The sequence below is a fragment of the Megascapheus bottae genome, chromosome 17 (genome assembly GCF_031878675.1).
Source record: "Megascapheus bottae isolate mThoBot1 chromosome 17, mThoBot2.hap1, whole genome shotgun sequence".
Classification (NCBI taxonomy): Eukaryota; Metazoa; Chordata; class Mammalia; order Rodentia; family Geomyidae; genus Megascapheus; species Megascapheus bottae.
This window is the reverse complement of record NC_143525.1, coordinates 45,166,147-45,188,787: the sequence shown is the minus strand read 5'-3', so window position 1 is coordinate 45,188,787 and position 22,641 is coordinate 45,166,147. Positions and strand designations below refer to the sequence as shown.

The 22,641-nt window shown below is 39.9% G+C and overlaps 1 protein-coding gene across 4 annotated transcripts in view; it reads left to right on the top strand.

The window, feature by feature from the left end:
* Positions 1-22,641, top strand: part of Acaca (acetyl-CoA carboxylase alpha) — a 251,719-nt gene that overhangs the window by 184,349 nt on the left and 44,729 nt on the right. For all 4 annotated transcript variants that reach the window (XM_090351204.1, XM_090351203.1, XM_090351206.1 and 1 more), the window contains 4 exons: positions 922-1,042; positions 1,614-1,724; positions 19,486-19,629; positions 20,198-20,318. In XM_090351204.1, the coding sequence (XP_090207330.1) occupies positions 922-1,042; positions 1,614-1,724; positions 19,486-19,629; positions 20,198-20,318 (497 nt within the window). The remainder of the gene's footprint in view (positions 1-921; positions 1,043-1,613; positions 1,725-19,485; positions 19,630-20,197; positions 20,319-22,641) is intronic.

The following is a 22,641-nucleotide window of genomic DNA, read 5'->3' as shown; positions in this document are numbered from 1 at the left end:
AAACTAGAACAACACATGTTGAGTGAGATACAAGCCAAGACCAAAGGAACAAAAGGTACGTGATCTCCTTGATATGTGGACATTAGATCTGAACAGTCCACGAGCGATGACTCAATACTCAGTACTCAAGGTCATTGACATGAGCTATGAGATATAAATATAACTATATAGACATATAAATCTATGGTGGATATATATTCTGTAGACATATTGCTATATTGTATAGATCGGTATGTATCTGTGACAAACTCTCAGCTTAATTTTAATTTTGTTCTTAAATTTATGTGCCAGTGATTAAATATAGAGATTCCATTCTTGAATACTTATTTGCTAAACTTGACATTTGAAATATGTTGTAAAAAAATCAGTGTCAATAAAATCTTTTAGTAAAAAAAAGAAACTGGCTTAAGAAAGCCAGTTATCTGTGTGCCACGCTGTCTTGTTGATTTAAGTCCCATGTCAGTGCTTAGAGGGGATGATCTTTTATACCCATTTCGCCAAAGTTAACTGTTACCACCAGAGTCACACTAATGCAAATATCAGAGCAAGGACTTAAACCTCTTTGCTTAATTTCAATTTTATTTTGTCTACTGTACTATATTGTTTTCAGGTAGAATAGAAAACAAGCTAAGAAGGAAAGACATGGATAAAGAATATAATAGAAGAACATAAAGCCTACATGTTGAATATAAATTTTTCAAATGTGTTCTGTAGTCTTTTAATAATGACTGGTTATTGTTGTTGTTACCATTGTTGTTGTAGCTGCTGCTGCTGAAATACTTGGATTTGAAGTCAGGTCCTCCTGAGCTTGCTTCTTGCTCAGCTAGTGCTCTACCCCTTGAGCCAGCCTTAATTGTTCATTTAATGGATTATTGTTAAATATGTTTAACTTTTATTACTTTGCATGGCTATTTCCAATAGGTACAAGATAACAGATATTATTGGGAAAGAAGAGGGACTTGGAGCAGAGAACCTTCGAGGTTCAGGAATGATTGCAGGAGAATCCTCATTGGCCTATGATGAGATCATCACCATTAGCCTGGTAAATCCTTCTAGAATGTTGGATCTTCTTTTCCTATCCGCTTCCCCTTTTTCCCCTTCCCCTGTTAATTCAAGGCTGTGATTTAACCCAGACCCTTGTATGTGCCTTGTACCCTGAGCTACACCTTAGCCCACTGAGTGTGAATTTTTTTTTGAGTTAGCTTATGTGCCTAGGTTTGTTTCTTCCCACATTCAATGCTACTCAGTCTCCAATCATACCATTTCTACAAATTGTATCATTGTGTATCTATAATTGTGTCATTATCCGTACAATGAGAAAATCGGTGGTAATTTAGTAATATAAGTTACTGGATCTTCCATATAAACCTAGGTTTGTATCAGGCTCTAGTTTGACTTATCAAACTTTTAACAGTGTGAATTTCTTTTCTTCATTCTTTGTATATTCTTTGCTCATGTCATTAGTAGAGATGCCAGGCACCTGTGAAATGGACAAGTAAAGGGTTGTGATCCTTGAGTATCTAATAACTTGAATTACTAAATAAATAATTTTTTCTCTTCTTTGACCAAGAGATTGGTTTTTTGTTACTGAAGACAATGTATTTGTTTTTAAGGTCACATGCCGGGCCATTGGGATCGGGGCTTACCTTGTCCGGCTGGGACAAAGAACGATCCAGGTTGAGAATTCTCACTTAATTCTGACAGGAGCTGGTGCGCTCAACAAAGTAAGTTTCTAAGATTTGAGTAACGTATGTGATCTATTTCAAATAAAGATTGCTATATTTTCTTAATTTAAGGTCCTAACTGGAGGAAAGCCATTCAGTCCATGCTTTTCTTCGTGTATCCTCCTCTTGCCTCTCATCTTTACTCATTGACTTGCTTACCTTTATATCATTCATTCATGCATTCATTCATTCATTTCACTCAATAAATACTGAGAATCTACTGCATGACAGGCACTGTTCCACACCCTCTGTAGACAGTAGTGAACAAACCATATAAAAATCCTTGCTCTAAAGAGCTCACATTCTCAGAAAGCTGAGCCTTAACCTGAATGCTTTTGTTTTGCCCCACACCTTTCCTTTTTCTGACCTGTAAATAAGGAATATGAGAAGATCTACTCTCATGAAGTGTCTCAGATCTACTCACTAGGTGTTAAGGATATCTAGTTTTAATGTTTGTGGGGTTTTTTGTTGTTGTTGTTGGTTGTGGGGCTTGGAACTATGGATCTGGGCATTGTCCTTGATCTGAAGAGTCACAGTGCCATTTCCTTACATGATATTTTTTTTTACCATCAACACAGAGATAATTTCTAAACTGTGTCTTATTATATGCACATACAGACACCATATTACAAAAAGCAAAGTTAAGGTTATTAGAAAGCTTGTTTGGTTGGCTTTTGAGTTTTTTGAGGGGTGAGTTTTATTGTTACTTTAGGATTTGTATTGCTTTGTTTTGCCTGAAAACTTGACTGTTGAATTTCATTTATGTCATGAAGAAAATGCTCAGGATTTCTTTCTTAAAATCTGTGGAGCTTATGTTGATGGTTTGCCTATAATCCTAGGCTGAGATCTGAACAGTAAGGTTCAAAGCCAGCTTGGGCAGACAAATCTGAGAGATTTTGTCTAATTAACCAACAACAATAAAAACAAAAAACAAAAAACAAAAACCCTGTGACTGGATGTGTGGCTCCGGGATAGAGCACCAACCTGAGGAGAGCATGAGGTCCTGAGTTCAAGCCCCAGTACCAGCACAAAAATAATATCTGGTGAACTGGTCAAATTCAGTATATTTACCTTCCTAGTGTGGTTAAAGGAAAATGCTAGTTTCAGAGGAAAGACAAGTAAAGCTGCTGTTATAATGTACTAAACAGTGCTCATTTCCAGAAGGACGTGATCATCTTAGCTAAAGGGAGTTATCATTTGTAGATGTTACCTAATCTTGTTCTACTTCACTGTCTGCGTGTCAGCATCTCTTAAGAAGAGTCATGTTGCTGCAAGACTCTGGATTTCATGCAAATTCATTTAAGAATGTTCTACCATCCCCTTTCCTTATGAGGTATGAAAAAGAACACCCGAGAGCTACTACACTCAACGTGCTTCCTCTTACCCTCTCCTTGTGCATTCTCTTGTCTTTGTGTGTTCTGATGTCTTTCTAGTCCCTTGTTAGCCTTTCGCTCTCTAGATCGTTTTCTGTCTCACTTATTCTGAGTGTGAGCAAGTCACTCCAAGTACATGTCTCTGTGTGAGCACTGATCTCTTTGTTACTGTGTCTTGCTTATGGAGCTGTGACTGTCGTCCTCCCTGAGTGTGCACAGATGAGAAAGTCTTTGTGTGTTTGAAATACTATAGAGACTCCTTTTTAAGCCTTGGCCATTTTGCTCATAGTATATGTGTGCCTCTGTAGGGTGGAAATATAAGTGGTATGTGAAAGCTTACATACAGTCTGAGACTGTAAACATTTGACCCATCTACGTTTTTGAGCCTTCATCTTTTATGTTAAACATTGGGGTGAAGAATAAGAAGGGGGTTCACAGAGGTTGCTGGGGGGAAAAAAGATCTTGTGTGTGCAAGTGCCGATCCCGTTGACCCCTTTGAAAATTGAAATAATGATAATGCGCGTCTCCTGACTGCATCAAAGTATCAGCACATCAAAAGCCAGGAGGCATGAAATGCAAATGATAAAGTGAAAGCAGATGGATTGTGCATGATCGCCTGATGCCCAATGAATTTTAAAAGGTGCTGGTTTGCAAGTGGGGGGTGGGGGTATGAGGATGGGGGGATTGAAATAAACACGTTATCCTTGCAATTTTTTTGTTCTTGACGCTCACTCCTGACAATATTTTTTCACACTTGAATGAGTACCCACTCCATCTCTCTCTCCCTCTCTCTTTCCCCTCTCTCTCCCTACCTCTCTCTCCCTCTTCTCTCTCTTTCTCCTCTTCAGTGCCCCCCCCCTTTCCATCCCACCTCTTCCACGTCTCAGGTCATGTCACTGCAGCTCCGGTGGAAATAATAAGATATAAACCACGAGGTTGTTATTTGCATAGAAATAGCATGGAGCCCCAGGCAGCAAGAGAGAAGGACACAGGGATCATTTGTCTAAAATTTTAATGAAAACTTTTGCTGAGGCAGAGATTTTTTGAAAACTTTCTTTCTCCCTGTTTTTCTCCAACCTTTCCACCCCCTCACTGATTGCACTTAGCATGACTTGATGTGAAGAAGAAGGGTTGACACTCCACATAGCATACTCACATAATGCAGCAACATGTAAATTGTTTGTTCCTTTAATAGATATAAAACTGAAGAGTTCCCAGTTAATACATTGCATGTGTGTATCGAGTTTTTATAGCTGTATTCCATTTCAGCACACACATGGTACTAGTGATCTGTTTTTAACTAGTTTATACATCCCTAAGTTTTACTTCCAAAGGCACTTACTTTTAACATTTCATGGGTGGCAAGGGTTGGTTTTTTAATTTTGCTTTTGTTTTTTAGCTAATAGTAACAGGAATATAAGAAAGTGTTGCAGCTTGATGCTTTTCATGTTCAGTGGTTTTACAATACATGTTTTGTTCTGCATCATCATCCTTTGCCACTTCATCCTTTTGTTCCAAAATCAGTATTCTTCTTTTGCACCTGTCTTATTTTGGTGCCTGTAGTTATTTTGTAAGAGATTCAGAATATTACTAAGTCAAGGAGAAAGAGAGGCCATTTCTGGCTTTCTTGATTGTTGTGGTGTAGATTTGACTTTGAAATTAAAGCAATAGGTTTTTTATTGGAAGCAGTCCAAATAGATTTATTTGAATTTCAAAGTCAAGAACACCTGTCTGGGTGTTTGTTTGTTTTTTGGGATAGGCAGTGGTTTAAGGGCCATTTTACAGATGGGAATACTGAAGCAGAATTAGCTAAAACAGAGACTAGAGTCAGAACATGAATATATTTTTCCTAAATTTTCTTACAGAAAAAAATTCTGCTTAGTGTCCATAAGGCCTACAAAAAGATGGTGGCCTGTTTGTTTTCTTTTGTTTTTTAATACAGATCTCATGAATGTAGTGACATAAACTACAATCATTTCTAAACACTTGCTGTTCCATGTCTCTCAAAGTACCTAGTAGGTCATAGTTTCCTAACTCTAGGAATTGTAGATGCAAGAATCTCAGAATGCTTCATTGAATGATAGGATAGACTTGATAGATATGACTGACTAAATTCTTGAAGGGACTTAGGTTGACATGGCAATGGCAGTAATCTCTATACCTGGTGGATATTTACTAACATTCAGCATCATCACCACCACTACCACCACAGCTCCTGTCAGCTTCTTCATATGTTTAACATGGTGTCATGTGACTGCTATGCCTCTGATGGTAACTGCTTGAAGGAGGTATGGCTTCTGTAATGCCTACAATGTGTGAGTGATAGATTGACTCAGGAGATCATGTTATTTCCTTACGGCAAACAGGTTAGAGCTTCTACTTTTTTAAGGGGGGGAAAATCTATAAGCTCATTTCCTTTAATGAGATCAGGCATCTATTTCCACTGAAGATGCTAGGGGAAAAATGATAGGTATGGCTAGGGCTCTTCGTGGGCTAATTCTGCTAATCTTGCTTTTGAGAATTGATATAAGTAGTTCACATCCTTCTCAGTTTCTATATAGAAATGTATATGTCATTGTGCAACATAAAACATACAGTTGTTACATTTGACTTTATTGAGCACGGTACCATATTCTTTCCAGATGGGGACATTCCTCTTGTACCAAGGGTGACAGTACAGTTCCCATGCTCATCCACAAAACTGTGACAGAGGGTCTTGGATTTTGGCCTAGTAGTAGAGTGTCTGCTTAGCAAACATGAAGACCCAGGTTTTATTCCTTGGTACCACATACATAGAAAAAGCCAGAAATGGTGCTGTGGCTCAAATGATAGAGCTCTAGCATTGAGAAAATCCCAGGACTGGCAAAAAAACAAAAAACCTGTGACAGAATGTGAAATTCTTTGGGTTCAAAGAGAGAAGAGAGCTTATTTAGCTCTCATTGTAGGGCATACATCATTGTCACCTTCATATAACTTGAAGAGGTGAAAAAAGCCCAGGCTCTAGAACCAAGCTGCTTCAGTTTAATTCCTGGTTCTCCTTTTCCCTAGTTGTATGACCTTGGGAAATTTACTTAATCTCTCTGGGTTCCAATTTTATTCACTGGAAAATTGGAGGTGATTATAGTACCTATCTAGTAAGGTCATTTTAGGGATTAAAGGACTTAGTACAGGAAAACATAGGCATTGTTGTGATCTTCTCTGAGGTCCTTTCTCATTACTATTCATTATTTGGGTCCTGGAAAGAAATTACAAACCCAATATTCTCCATGCTTTATATATCCCAAGGCAAAATTTCCTTTAAGGAAATGTTAGATAGAAGTTCTCACTGAGGCCTTACATTCACATATTGATTTTCTCGGTAGATGTTATTTATTTAAAGATAACATATTTTGAAAAACCATTGATGTGAGAGGCACCATGTTAAGTCATGATAGGGTAGTATATGTGTCAGTCATCTGTCTATAAGTGTTCCCAAGGACTTGTTGATACAATAACCCATAATCACTAAAGATCTGTCCAGCAATTTGCATTTTTTTTTGCCAGTCCTGGGCTTGAGCTCAGGGCTTGAGCACTGTCCTTGGACTTTCTCAAGGATAGAACTCTACCACTTGAATCTCAGCACCACTTCTGGCTTTTCTCTATGTATGTGGTACTGAAGAATCGAACCCAGGTCTTTTGCATGCTAGGCAAGCACACTACCACTAGGCCAAACTCCCGGCCCAGCAATTTGCATTTTTAAAAGAGTCTAACTACCCATTTAGACCATAGAAAATTCCTGTACTCCCACAGCAACAGATGGGAGCACTCTTTTTTCTAAAGAGGACCTTTTTGTTTCCTTTAAGGATATCAATGTATGGGAATTAATGCACCATCTATCTGGCAAATATCATGTAACCCTTCTATTAAATACAATAATAAATATATGAAAAAAATAAACCTTTCTGTAGTAGTAGGAATAAATTCTAAGAAAGGATTGCAATACACAGGTCTCCTTAATTTTGAAGTTACCCCCTGACACAAATGTGAATAAATCTGACCCGTTGGGGGCAGTGCAACTGTTTTGGTTTTCATTTGATGTTCCTGGGCTCAGGAGAAAACAAGGTATATTTGGCTATGTTCATGAGCCTTAATGATCCATCAGCAGTCTAGTTCTTTTCCCCCCCCCCCCCCCTTTTTTTTTTGCCAGTCCTGGGCTTTAGCTCAGGGGCTGAGCACTGTCCTTGGACTTTCTCAAGGTTAGAGCTCTACCACTTGAGGCTCAGCACCACTTCCAGCTTTTATTTTTTTTTTCTATGCATGTGGTACCAAGGAATCGAACCCGGGTCTTTGTGCATGCTAGGCAAGCACTCTACCACCAGGCCAAACTCCCAGCCCAGCAGTCTAGTCCTTTTTTTTTTTTTTTTGCCAGTCCTGGGCTTGGGCTCAGGGCCTGAGCACTGTTCCTGGATTTTCTCAAGGCTAGGGCTCTACCACTTGAGTCACAGCACCACTTCTGGCGTTTTGCTATGTATGTGGTACTGAGGAATCGAACCCAGGTCTTCGTGCATACTAGGCAAGCACTCTACCACTAGGCCAAACTCCCGGCCAGCAGTCTAGTTCTTAATATACTGATTTGAAGATCTTACAGGGTAGAAATTGCCACTTAGCGCTTATCACAAAAGTTGCCCTGATTCTCTTAAGACATCCCATATGTGTTTGGTGACTTAGATACCAAGGACTTGGGGAAACTTCCAAGTGATAAAGTGGGAGCTTCTAGGTAAAGTGGGAATTCTGAGGCTCTGTTTTAGACAATTAAATATAGATTCAGGAGGATTTTGTTGGACATCCTATTATAAATCCACTCAAACTTTTGGGAGTAAAAAAACTTTCAGATTATAACAAAACAAACTTTGATTGATCCCTTCCTTCCCGTTTATAGATAAGCTACTTTCAGCTTAAGTAGGGTCTCAATTTCCTCTGTATATAACAGGAAATAAAATGCATTTCTTGTCTTAGTCATAATTTTTCTGTAAGTTTTCTAGTACTCTGTAATGCTGGGAAGATGATGTGTATTTTTTTAAAGCTAGAGAACCATGTTAGGCTGGGAAGAGGAATTTGTTCACAATCTTAAGTGACCATAGAATTGTAATTTGGAGCAGTGAAAAAAATTCCCCAAAGTCTAACCACTCAACTATTTCCTATCTGACAACTTTGTGAAATATTTATTCACTTAGTTGTGCTTGAAAAGTTCAGGTTTAAGAAAGCTCAATTTTTTTTTTTTTTACCAAGTCCCTTCCCCCCTCCCTCTTTCTCCCCCCTCCTTTCCCCCCACCCCCTACCCCCCATCGTGGGGCTTAAACTCTTGGCCTAGGCATTGTCTCTAAGCTCTTCATCTTGAGCCATAGCACCACTTCTGGTTTTCTGGTGGTTAATTGGAGATAAGAGTCGTGCCCAGACTGGCTTTTAACCTCAATCCTCAGATCTCAGCCTCCTGAGTAGTTAGAATTACAGGCATGAGCTACCAGCACCCAGCCCCAGTCCATCTCTTTTATCTATATCAGATTCTTCTTGGCCAAAATCTTTCTGTATTTAGACAGATTTCTACTAAAATGTATTCAAAATCAACAATGAAAGTTCCAGTTTTCTGATATGGGGAATTGAGCAATTCTTTTGATCCACAGTCTGCTCATGTCTGAAAAATAAATGTAAAGATGAAAATGCTTTTTTCAGAGAGAAAGGTGTTATATTCATAAATAATACTCTTATCTGTTACAGATATGAAATAAATAATTAATACAAGTGAGAAAAACAGTGAAAATTTAATCTAATTTGAACTTAGGCTGTGGACCCTTAGGGGTCCAATTATCTACCGCTTTGCCATTACCTGCCCTGTCAAAAGTTAGGTTAGAGGATAGGTCTTTTTCTTTCTTTCTTTCTTTCTTTCTTTCTTTCTTTCTTTCTTTCTTTCTTTCTTTCTTTCTTTTTTTTTTTTGGTGGGTCATGAGGCTGGAACTCGGCCTGGGCACTGTCCTTGACCTCTTCAGCTCAAGGCTACTGCCCTATCCTTGAACCAAGCCACACGTCCCATTTTCTGGAGGTTAATCAAAGAGTCTTAGGTTCTTTTGTGCCCTTTTGTGCCTGGCCTGGCTTTGAACCTTGATCCTCAAATCTCAGCCTCCTGAGTAACTAGAATTACAGGCGTGAGCCACTGTGCCCAGCCAGGATAGGTCTTTTTGAGCTAAAATTCAGTCCAAGGTTTGGTAGAATTGGTGAAGATGATATAGACTGAGGTACTCAAAGCCTGAAGGGTACACAAACAAAGCCAAACTGCTAGGATTTATTGTCCTCTCACTGCAGTGAACAGTCCCTGGTTCACCTCATCCATGTGGACCTCCGATATATCTTTACCCCATCTCCAGCATGTCCATTTCAACTTTCAGGATTCTGATGTATCTTTAGTATTAGAATGAGGAAATGTCTCTACTTCACACATTCAGTGGCACACGGTCTCTGTGCTTCCCGCTTCTACAAAGGCATTGCCCCTGAACTCAAACTAAGTACCCACTTAGGTCTATGAACATGGTCCCTTAGGCAGAGCTATTTCTTCAGCTGCTTCATTTTCCAGTCACTCATTTGTTATACCTTCACATGGTAGATTTCCTTCACTTTCTTCACATGTTCATAGCTTTGTCTTTGTAGATCAGTGTTAGCTTGAAGCTTGCTACTCTGACAGCCCTCTCTTTTCCCTTCAACCTTTCTTCTCCCCCAACCCCAGCCAGAAATTCAAGTAAATTAGCTTCTCACCCTTGCCCCCAAGTTTAAAAAAAAAAATCCCATATTCCTCCAACAGTGTCTGCTCTTGGATTTGCAGTCAGCAGCCATCTCCAATAACCATCAGGCTGTCAGCTTTGCAGCTCCCCACTACCTCCCACCTCCCCCATCACTCACCAGAGGAAAAAGAGAGCCAGAGCAAGAGCTTGAAATATATCATGCAATAGTGTATCATGAATTTGTTGTGAATCACAGCGGTGAAGCAGGTTTATTTATTTCTGAGACCTTAAATCAATACAAAGTAGGTCTCTTAGTTCTGAAGCTGGGATGGAGTGTGAAAAAATGAGCCCATTGTACTCTTAAAACTTTGGGGAAAGGAGATGACAGCTATATAATTCCATTTACCAGGCACTAGGGGCTTTAATGTGAAGGTGACAGGGAGCTCTTTGTGCATTTAGAGCACCATATCTTCTAAATAAAAGATCTGTAGACCTGATAGTGGAGCATAGCTCCAAGTTTAATAATCTCCAAGCATTAGACCAAGCCAATATGTTCCCAAGTCAGAGAGGTCCCCCCTAAACACTCATAAATTAAAAGTGCAAGAACTGCACACGTTGTTAGATTAGAAATGCAAGGACTCCAGTCTTTTCTAAGGAAGACAGACCTGGGCCCTTGCTGTTCACAGGCTGCTGTGTGAATATGATAAAGACCTAGGAAGTAAGACTTGAGAAACCTGACTCTTCGCTGTTCATCATGCTAGTAAAAGTCCTATGTGCATGGATCCAAATCTAGCCATGTCCCTTCTCATTCCAAGTGGCCTCACACAGTCTAATCAGCTAATGTACACAGTCAGGAGTGCTGAATTATGAAAGGAGAAGCTTTAAGAGCTTTTTAGATTGAACTACAGATTACCATGCCTGGGCTTCAAGTTTTTGTGGGTTTATTCTTGGCTGACTCCTAATTTAAATAATGTCCCAGTGTCTGGGACTTAAACCCGTTAAAATAGTGTGCATATCTGAGAAATTGAGAAATCAACGTTATTAAGGAAAAGAATCCACCTAAATTTAACCAGCAGTATAAGATGCAAATAAGAGCAGTCAAGACCATTGGAATATATAATCAAGTTTTGAAAGAGCATTTTCTTTCTGCCCATTGATAAAATACAGTTTTTCTCAACAGATAAAATGGATGTATGTAGCTCAGTAGAGCAGCCCTAATATAATAAGACTTTAGAGTTATTAGTTTAATTCTAGCCCAAGTTAAGACTTTTAGAAACGCAAGGAGGAAAAAAAAACCCTCCTAACATCTACATTGAGAACCACTAAAACAGTAAGAAAATTGAGTAAGAAAATTTGTTGACTAAAACCACTACACATTATACGTGAATATGAAAGACTTAGAGTAGTTCAAAGTGCTCAAAAGTTTGAGTTTGTATAGCCCACTAAGAATTGTAGTACTTCACATGTATTTATTGTGTGCATGTTATATATAATGCTGTTCTTGTGTTATGGAGATACAAATGTAATTCCTGCTTTCATAGAGCTTAAAATTTAGGCCAAAAAACAGCAATATGCTTTTCATGGGCTTTAAGGATAAAATTAAAATGAGAAAATACAAAAAGGCTGCAGAGATACAGAGCTGAAAAGTCATTTGTTGTTGTTGTTGTTTTGTTTGTTTCTTCTTTGGGTCTTGGAGCTTGAACTCTGGGCCTGGACTCTGGCCCTGAGCTCTTCACCTCAAGGCTAGTTAGTCCTCTACCACTTGAGCCACAGTGCCACTTCCAGTTTTCTGGTGGTTAGTTGGAGATAAGAGTCTCATGGACTTCTTGCCAGGCTGGCTTTGAACATCGATCCTCATATCTCAGCCTCCTGAGTAGCTAAGATTACAGGTGTGAGCTGCCAGTGCCCAGCGAAGCCAGGTTTTGTAATAAATGCCAAACTGGTGCCTGGCCAGTATAGTCCTCTTCCTTCAGTACCAGTTATTGAGAAAACTCAGTACATGGCTGAAAAATGGACTTAATTTTTTTCTATCTTTAAGAAACACATGCTTAATAAAAGACTAGTATTCAGAATATATAAAGAGTTTTCAGATCCAGGTTCCAGCAGCTCATGCCTGTGATCCTAGCTACTCAGAAGGCAGAATTCCTGAGGACCATGGTTCAGGGACACCCAAGTAGAAAAGTCATCTAAGATTCCATCTCATTTTAGCAAAAAAGTAGGACTGGCGTTATGTCAGCCTGACAAACAAGTTAAGCAAACATGAGGCCTGTTGCTGGTGGTTGCTAAAGAGGCTGAAATCTAAGGATCAGCATTCAAAGCTGGGCAATAAGGACCACAAAATTCTTTTTTTTTTTTTTTTTGGGCCCCTTTCTCTTTCTGGCCCCGCTCGCTCCGGCCCTGCTCGCTCCGGCCCGGCTAGGCCCCCTTTCTAGCTCAGGCCCCGCTCGCTCCGGCCCCGCTCGCTCCGGAAGGGCCACAAAATTCTTATCTCCAGTTAGCCAGCAAAAAGGAAACTGGAGTTAAAGCCCCAGTATTAACACACTCCACACACACACACACAAAAGGAGGGGCCAGGAGTTGGTCTAGTGGTGGTGTGCTTGCCTAGTATGCACAAAGACCCAGGTTTGATTCCTGGTTACCACATATATAGAAAAGGCTGGAAATGATGCTGTAGCTCAAGTGGTAGAGCTTTAGCCTTGAGAAGGTCCAAGAACAGTGCTCAGGCCCTGAGTTCAAGAAAAACAAAAAAAGGAATTCTCAGAACTCAGTAATAAGTTTTTTAAAATCTTAGCATGAAAAGATGCTTATCACTGTTCAGTAGGGAAATGATCATTAAAACCACAGTAGACACCATGAAATTTTTCCCAGAATTATTTTGTTTTAAAAGTGCTAAGGATCTAATCTAAGACAGGCATTATACTGCTGAACTCATCCCCAGCCCTAGACTTTAAAAAAGAAAGTTTAGCAGTTTCCAAATGCTGATGATGTTATATTCTTATATACTACATTTATATCATCACACTATTAATGAGAATATGAAGCAGGTATAGCCATTTTAAAAAGGTATACTTTTTGGTATTTCTGTTTTTACAACTTAGTAGTCATACCCTTTGCATTTACTCAATAATAGAAGTTAGAGGGGTTGGGGGTGATTTTTTGTTTGTTTGCTTGCTTGCGGACTGGTCCTTGGGACTTGAACTCTGAGAATGGGTACTCTCTCCGACTTTTCTTGCTCAAGGCAAGCACTCTACCACTTGAGACATAATGCCACTTCCTCCTTTCTTTGAGTAGTTTATTGGAAATAAGAGTCTACATTATGGGTTGGCTTTGGGCTGCAATCCTCAGATCGCAGCTTCCTGAATAGCTAGGATTGTAGGTATGAGCCACCAGTGCCCGGCACAGAAATTAGTTTTAATTCCACTAAACTGTTAATCTCCCAAATGTACATCAATCAGCTGACAAACATTTGAATGACTTGTGGTACCTTCATACAATAGAATACTGCTCAACAATAAAAAGTAACTAATGGCACCTACATCATTATGAAAGAATCTGATGCCCTATAACTAACCAAAGGAAACTATAAACTGAAAGGACTATATATATACTGTGTGATTTCATTTATATACCATTCCACAAAAAAACAGCACTGTTGGGCCAGGAGTTTGGCCTAGTGTAGAGTGCTTGCCTAGCATGCATGAAGAACCACGTTCAATCCCTTGGTACCACATACATAGAAAAAGCCAGAAGTAGTGCTATGGCTCAAGTGGTAGAGCTCTAGCCTTGAGAAACCCCAAGGATAGTGCTCAGGCCCTGAGCTCAAGTCCAGGACTGGCAACAAAACAACACTGTTGAAGCAGAAAGCAGGCCATGCTATGAGGGGTAGCAAAGGGGGTGGATTACAAAGGAGCATGAGAGCTCTTCTGAGGGTGATTTCTTTGAGGAGGTTATATGACTTAGTGTGTTTGTCAGCATTCATAGATTTGTGTACTTTAAAATGGACAGTATTGTTTTGGGTAAGTTATATCACAATAAACTAGATGTTATTTAAAATGTTAACTATTTCCATACTTGGAATTTATTTCTTGTTAATACCCTCAAGTCTCTAACTAAAAAAGCAGTTGATGGATCTTTGGGATGAGTGATTTCTTTTTGGAAGTCAGTTTTGCTCCAGAAGCCTACACTTGACAAGCAAACTGTCATGTGGCTCTTCGCTATCCCTTACATTAAAAATGAGTTTCTGTTCCTTACCCTTTCTACCTTCAATCCTTACCATTGTTCTGCTGACTAATAAATCCTTGTTCTCTAGTGAGAATACCTCAGTAAGTAGGCCTTCCAGGGCTGTTTCTGACATGTATCTCGGGTCTATGTTGGGCATCTTTCCCTACCATTCATGGCATAGCCACACAATTTATTCTTTGGCATACCTGATCATAATTTACTTTGGAGAGATTTTTGTGACTAAAGATGTGACTCAAGTGATAGAACAGATACCTATAGAGATTTTCAGTCTTAACTCCAACTGTGGCTCAAATTAGGGACCTGTGAGCTTAATGTTACTACCCTAGCCCTAATCTACCAGCCAACAGACAGATCTCCAGTTTATCGGGGATAGTATTGGCAATAAAGATGGGGAAGTAACCCTATGGCTGTACATTTTGGAACACTCGCATATTCTTGGTCACAGAGGCACTGTTCCTGGCTCCCTAGAGATTTAATTCCATCCACCCTTAGATATATTCCTGGAGAAACATTTACACAGTAATATGTGCTGCACCACTTAAAACTGTTAATTGAAGATTGAATTACTTGTCAGCTTTCTAAAATGTAGTCCTCTCAGGTCAAGGAGGAGGTTGTTAGCAGCACTGAGGAGATGAGCTATTACATTTTTCTTTCCCTCCTTTTCTCTCCCCTTCCCTTACCCCCCCTTTCATCTTTCTTCCTTTTATTTTTGTCTTTACCACTTTTTTCTTACACTCTTTCTCATAACCATTTTTATCTGTGCCTTAGCCAAACCTTTATCAATAATCTAGCAGATTCCAGAGAGTGATTTTTAATACCTAGAATCATGGATGAAGTCCAGTGATGATGATTGCTCAGTAAATTTACAAAACACCTCCTCAGATCCTCTTGAGAATGGAAATATCATAATGAGAAGAGGATTGCAGTAAAGACTGGGCTTTTGTATAGCCTAATTCTTAGATGCAGGAGGAATTTTTGTACTCCCTGCTCCTTTAAATATAAGATGCCTTAACCCACTAAGGATTGTCATAAAAGGGGGAGAGCAGCGGTAGATTTCCTTTTGTATTTGATCATCGATATGCATCATTATTTTTCACATCTTAGCACATGATTGCAAATGTTTGTATATAAGTCTAAAAGGTCCCTAACATAATGCATGTATCAGGACAAAAGCAATTTTCTAAAAAATTGAGCTAAGTTGCATCTATGAAACTTGGAAATCCAAATGCCTATGCTGACAAATATCCTGACAAGTAAATACTATGCTCATTCAGTATTACACAGTGATTTCATTTGCACAAAACCTCACAATGCTGTGCCACTTCAGTCAAATGTCTGGAGCACTGGGAAAGGAAGAACGTGTTTATCTTGATCTCCAAAAAGGGATTTAAGGGCAAGAGCAGGCTGTATATTAGACAGTTTTCATTGCCTGTCAGCTATGGTAAACCTGAGCTGTCTGCAATGTCTCTAGATAAGCAGCAGTAGCAGCAGAGGCCTTAGTATGTATGTATGACTACATTCATTTTTACCTCTTATGTATCTCAGACTTTCTAAAGGCTCTGTAGCATCATTGGTGGAGCCTTTAACAATCTCTGCTAATCACTGGCTTTTATGTGGTGCCTTAATTCTCGGGTCAGCCAGCTCAGTGAGTGGAACACTGGATGAGTTTTAAGTTTTTCAAGAAACTGTGGAGATTCTCTTTCCTCTCAGATTGTCTTCATCCAGCTCTGCAGCCTGAGCATTCTTCAGCAAAGGATCACAAGATGTGCCACCCCTAATATTTCATGGAGTTGCCTCTCCACTTAGATTTGGAGGGCAAAGGGGACTTCAGGAATGTCACCTCCTGTTTCAATGGCTCCTATGTTGAAATACCAGTTGATGATTATTGGGCAGATGTATAAAAAGTTGTACCTTCAGTAGAAAGTGTATGTGAGAGGGATAATTTGGAAACTGAAGCATTGTAAGCAAGGTGACATATCAGAAATACCTGTGTCGAGGATTAAAGAGTGATAAACGAAAGTTGCCTGCAGGATGAAAGTCCTGTGATGATGAGAGCTGTTGATCCTAGATTTTTCTGTTGAAGGTTGGGGAGGCCAGCATATTGAAGGAAATAGCATGGTTCTCCGTGGACTCTTGTCATCTTTCTAGAGGCTGATGAGGGCTTGTGTGATCATTTCAGAGTTAGGCAGAATGGTTTCTGCTTCCTTGGTTCGGAGCTTTTGTTTTGAACTATTCTAAAATCATTAAAACCACTTGAGTCAGCAACAGCCCCTATAAATCAGGAGCCATTGTGTGTGCCTTCATCCTACTGGTGCCTACTCCAAATCTGCAGTGAAGATGAGGGGTGGGGGATTCTGCTTTCTCCTCACTGATTGTTAAGTAGCTGTGATTGTTGCTATTTGTTTGTGGTTAGGGCAGCAGGTTTAATTTCTGTGTGTCCATCTCCACCTCCATTTCCAATGATAATGCTGATCAGAGATGGTTCTTTGGGTGCTATATTAGTCTGGGCTATGATTATTTTTTCTTCCAAATTAAATGAATCTTCTCAGATGAGTGACATTTCTTGAGCTTAGGCATACTGTTCTTGATTTCAGTAAACTGTAGTTCAGTTTCTTGAGAACTCAGAGAAGGGATGTAGAAGTGCTGTTGCTTTTCTAGAACAGTGCTATATAGCATCAGTTTTGCATTTTAGCTTGGAAAGAGATGTGGTAGGTTTGAACTTACTCCTTTCAAATCAGTTTCTTATCATAAAAATATAGGGTCCAGAGTTGGTAGAATTATATATAGTTCAGTGTAGATACAGTGTATACTAGGTTTCGGTCCCCAACTCACACACTAAAAGATAGGATCAGTGACAGAACCTCTTTCTGAGACTGCCACTTCTCTTCTTTGGAATGAGAGGGAGTGACATCTGAGGAAGATGCCGTTTTTGTTTTGCCAGTCCTGGGACTTGAATTCAGTGCCTAGGCCCTGTCCCTGAGCTCCTTTTGCTCAGGGCTAGCATCTACCACTTGAGCCACAGAGCTTCTAGCTTTTTCTGTTTTATGTGGTACTGAGGAATCAAACCCAAGGCTTCATTCATGCTAGGCAAGCACTCTACCACTAAACCACATTCAAGGAAGGTGCATTTTAAACACCAAAGCAGCTCTTGGTCTGCTTTGATCCCTTTTTCAGAACATGGTCCTTGGTTTGTTCCTGAGTTTAGAAGTGTATACGATTCTACTGGCCAGACATTATCAAGTATTAAAGATAGGACAGAAAACAGTGCTTGAGCAGAAAATGGCCCTCTTTTGTAGGCCGATTGAGTACTTGCCTCCTGATCTAGATTGTGAATATCAGATATCCAGGGTCAGCACAGTGTCTCCTCTTTATCCCCTTTTCTTCATTCCAATTTTATTTTGATAATTAAAAATACTGCTGATCAGACTGAATGACTTCTAGCAGAGAGGCAGTCTGTCCCAGAAGGACCAGTTTTGGGCCATCAGGTTTATGACGACCATAAAACCAGAGCCAGATCAGAGCATGGCCTCCCTGAGTGACAGGGTTTCTGCCTCCACCCGGGTCTCCTGCCGACTGGCTGCTTTGGCTATTTGTTTGGGTTGGATTTGGTTTGTTTTTCTTTGGCTCTGTTTTGTTTTCCAATGCATGTGCATGTGTGCACACACTTTAAAGATAGAAATGAAACAGGTATGTAATGTCCTCTGCCTGTTAGAAAGACTAAAGCCATAAAAATAACAAACGGCGTGTATTTGCTAGAATGTCAAAGTTATGAGTTTATTTTGTAATGATGTGCTCCTGCCTTCATGAGGTAAACTGGCCGTGGCGGAGGTGTTATTAGTAATATGGACTCAGTGGAGCAGAAAGCTGAGTGACCGAGAGATCAGTGTATCAGTCAGAGAGAGGGCAAATGGAAAGAGACAGCAGGAGAATGAGAAAAGAGCCGCAGCGCCTGGGCTGAGATTAAAGACGGACTGTGAGGAGGATGGGAGCCCAGTGGTCAGATATGGTCTCCCCTGTTCACGGGGCTTCTTCAAAGGAGCAGCCAGCATGTTGCTCAGCTTGGGGCTGCCTGTAAAGTCTTGTTCTCCCTGCTTCCTTATCAAAGAAAGCAATAATCTGACAGCAATTTTGCTTTCCATATTCCTTTCGGGAAACTCTCTTATGCCCTTCCTAGCTGATGTTAAATGAAACCAAGGCCAGCTGGGTCACAGTGAGGTTATTACTTTAGTCACCGACTTCCTCAGCCTTTGGAAAGCCTTGGTAGGGGTTGACCCCGTATTCAGGGGAACCTTTTAAAGTACCTAACAAAAAGGGGCCGATTGGGAATATATAGGTACAATTGGCTGTTCCTTAATTTATTAGATTCTCCCCAGAGACTGAAAATGAATAAAAGTTGGTAAGGAAGAAAATTTGTTTTGTTATTTTTTTAGAGAGGAGAAAGGAAAAAGAAAAGAGAAAAATACAGTAAGCGCTCCACAACTGGTTAGAGCTCTCCAGGGCTACCCTAGATGACTGGCAATTACCACACACTCAGCAGTTTGCAATAGTCAGTGATCAGGCTGCCCTGCTTCCATCTGCTGGGTCAGAAAACCTCCCTCCCTGAAAGAAATTATTAACCAATCTTCAAGGGGGAATAGAAACCCTACAATTTCTAAGTCCAAGAATATTTCTTCTTCCATTTTTCTTCTTTAAAGGAAACTTTGTGATTTCCAATTATAGATGCCCTTTGACCTGACAAGGGTTAAACTCCTCCAGAGAGACACTGGGATGAAGTCTTGAATTCCCACAAGCCTTGGAAGGAAGGAGGGAAGAAGAGAGGAAAAGCAGGCTAGGGAATAAATCATAGCCCTGCACCTAACACACAAAGAGGACTTGAGACTCGGGTTTGTGTGTGCCACATGAGCTACTTCAGGATTTTACCAGCCTTACGGCTGCAAGAAATAAAACTAATCATTCAAAAAAAATTGAGAAACCCAACCTCCACAGGGTTTCTTTAACAGAGACTCATCCCTAAAGATTGTCAGGTGCTAAACATGTTATCTCTTGTGTATGTGTGTACATGTAACAGCTCTGCCAGACCTGCACATGAAAAAGTAGCCTGTGCCTTAACAGTCCCAGCCTATACACCATTGCTATTCAAGCTCTTAAGTGTGCTCCCCATATCTATGGCACCTATTTGAAGGGAAGGAGGCTTATGGAGTTCTAACCGTGTACATGATTACTAAAAACCTCTTTGCTAAGGTCCCCCCCCCCCCACCTTCTTTCGTGGGTATGATCCTAATAATAGTTCCCTAGGATAGCATCTCTGTCTTATGGGGAACTGGAACTATTTTAGGGATGATTATGAAATGAACTGTCTTTATTTCTGTAGACCCACGTGTCTTGCCATTTTTCTAGGTTCTCGGTCGCGAAGTATATACCTCCAATAACCAGCTTGGGGGCATCCAGATCATGCACAACAACGGAGTCACCCACTGCACTGTGTGTGATGACTTTGAAGGGGTTTTCACTGTCCTGCACTGGCTGTCCTACATGCCTAAGGTGAGACCTTACCCTCTATTACCACTTCAGCTTGCTGGGTCTGTGGTGCTGTCATTATAGTCGAGAGGTTTTTTTTTTTATTGTTTGGGGTTTTTTTAATGAAATATTTCTTTGAAAGATGTAGACTCCTTTTATTACTGTTGTTTTTTTAAAGTTATTTTCTACCTAAAATACCTTTGAATTTTATTAGTTAGGTCCCTTTCTAGAGTTTTCCTGGCTTGAACACTTTCTTTACCTATCTAGGCTCAGATCCCAGCATAGTAAGGCTTCCTGGTAACACAGTCTGTCCTCTGGGGAGCTTCCCAGAAAGCAGAGGTACACTGAATCATAGTCAGAATGCACTAATTTAAGTCAGCCTCTTAAAAGACTCTATCTAAACTTGTGCATGTTCCCCGGAACTTGGCATGTAATGGGGATGCTTCTGGTTGGTAATCGAGACTAGTGGGTATAATTCTATATATGGACCCTGTTGTCTTTTTTTCTATTGTTCCTGAGTTGAAGTAGAAGGCTAATGTTCACTGATGATTGTGCTCTCTCTTTCTCTCCCCTCACCCCAATCTTTCTTTAGAATGTTCATAGTTCAGTTCCTCTCCTGAACTCCAAGGACCCTATAGATAGAATCATCGAGTTTGTTCCCACAAAAGCCCCATATGATCCCCGATGGATGTTGGCAGGCCGGCCTCACCCAAGTATGTATATGTTTAATGGACCCTGGGTACCTTGCTTCTCAGGCTTTCAGTCTTCTTTCTAGTACTATCCAATTCTCATACAAAAGCATATAAGAAATCAGAGCTTCTTAGAAATATGGATGGTCTAAAACCAGCATTATGAAGAAAAACATAGGAATTCCTTTATAAACAAATGAGACATAAGAGATTTATAAATAACCCATCAGCTCATAGCCAGTATAGTTACTGATTTATTCATTTTGATATTAAAGCATTTACTATTCGGTAGGATATGGTTTAAAAAATCATTAAAATGTGAGCTGTAAAGTCATGGACTTTTAGAATTGTGTGTGTGTGTGTGTGTGTGTGTGTGTGTGTGTGTGTGGAATCAAACCTATAGCCTCAGGCATGCTAGCTGTTTTACCACTGAACTACATTCCTGTCCCAGAACCAGAATCTTTAGCCCATTAGTGTCCCATAAAGAGAGATTAATCAAGTCAGCTTTTAGGAAGTATCTTTAAATGCAGAATGTGACTACATTCTTTTCTGCAAGCTATTTCTGCTTACCTACCCCACCTAGACGGTTCTGTGATACTGGCAATAGCACTGCTATTCTAGCAAACCCCTCTTCTCAGGAGATTCTTTTGTAAAGCCCCAAATCTCCCAGATGCTTTTTAATATATTTTATTTTAAGATATTGCTGTCTAGTCTAGGCTAATCTGGAACTCACAATCCTCCTGCCTCAGCCTCCCAAGAGCTGAAATTATAAGCCTGGGTCCACCGTGCCTGGACTTTGCTATATTTTTATCGCATTCTCAAGTTTTGTGAGGAAGTGTTTGTTCTTTTTTGTATATTTATTACAACTATTTAAAGAACTCTTGTAATGAAAAGTTTTTATTTTTCTTTTTTTAAATATATTTAATAGTCATTGTAATTCTGCTGGGGGGAAAACACTCAGAAATCGAAAGCATAAACCTCATGGGAGATTTAATAAACCTTCCTGAGTACCAGCCTGATCTGGGTCAAATAAAAAGCATTTCCATATGTGAGCTTATCTGAGCTTGCTACCTTCAGAGATAAAGTACCATTCTATAAGCTCAAAGAATTTGAGATTTATGTAAGATCATGCAGCTTTTACTTTAGACCTGGGGTGTGTGTGTGTGTCTGTGAGTGATTCCTGGAAGTTAAACTCTGGGGTTGGGCACTGTCCCTGAGCCTTTTTGTGCTCAAGGGTAGCACTCTACCATTTTGAGCTACAGTGCCACTTCCTGGGTCGTTGATTGGAATTGCGTATCTCATGGACTTTCCTGTGTGGGCTGGCTTCAAACTGCAGTCCTTAGGTCTCAGCCTCCTGAGAAGCTAGCATTATAGGTGTGAGTCACCAACATCTGGCTAGGACTTCTTATAACTAACTACATCATAGTAGCATTCTCCTTGCCTCTTATTTTTATATGTGATTATGATATGAACAGAAATTTAATATCTGCCTCAAACTCCAGTACTTTTCTGAGAATGAAGTAGACCTCTTCTAGAATTCAGAAGGTTCAAGTAAGCTTTTCTCTGGGAAGTATAAAGGAAACATTTTAGAAAGTTTCTAAATTCCATGTCTGAAATATAAATGATCTGCTCTTTGGGGACTGTGAAGCCCAACCACAGTAGCCAATGGCTCCCTTTCCCCTAATGTTTCTGAACACTTCAGTTTTAAAATAAATTCCGTAATTCATAAGAAGCATTAAATGATCCAAGCATATAAAATTAAAATATCAGCATGCTGTGTATGACAAACCCACAGCTAGTATTATACTTAATGGTGAAAAGCTAAAGCCATTCCCTCTAAAATCAGGAACGAGACAAGGATGCCCACTCTCTCCACTCCTCTTTAACATAATATTAGAATTCCTAGCCAGTGCAGTAAGGCAAGAAGCAAGCATAAAGGGGATCCAAATAGGGAAAGAGGAAGTAAAACTTTTCCTTTTTGCAGATGACATGATTCTTGTATTTAAAGAATCCTATAGACTCTACTTCCAAGCTCCTTGAGCTGATTCAAAACTTTGGAAGGGTAGCAGGGTATAAAATTAACCCTCAAAAATCAACTGCCTTCCTCTATGCCAACAGTGAGAGGAATGAGGCAGCAATCAGGAAAGCAACTCCTTTTTACAATAAAGTACCTAGGAATTATCTTAAGAATGTAAAGGACCTTTTTGATGAAAACTTTAAAACACTGAAAAAGGAAATTAAAGCAGAACTGAGGAAATGGAAAAACTTCCCATGCTCCTGCATTGGAAGAATCAGCATCGTGAAAATGACAATCTTGCCAAGGGCTATCTACAAATTCAACGCAATA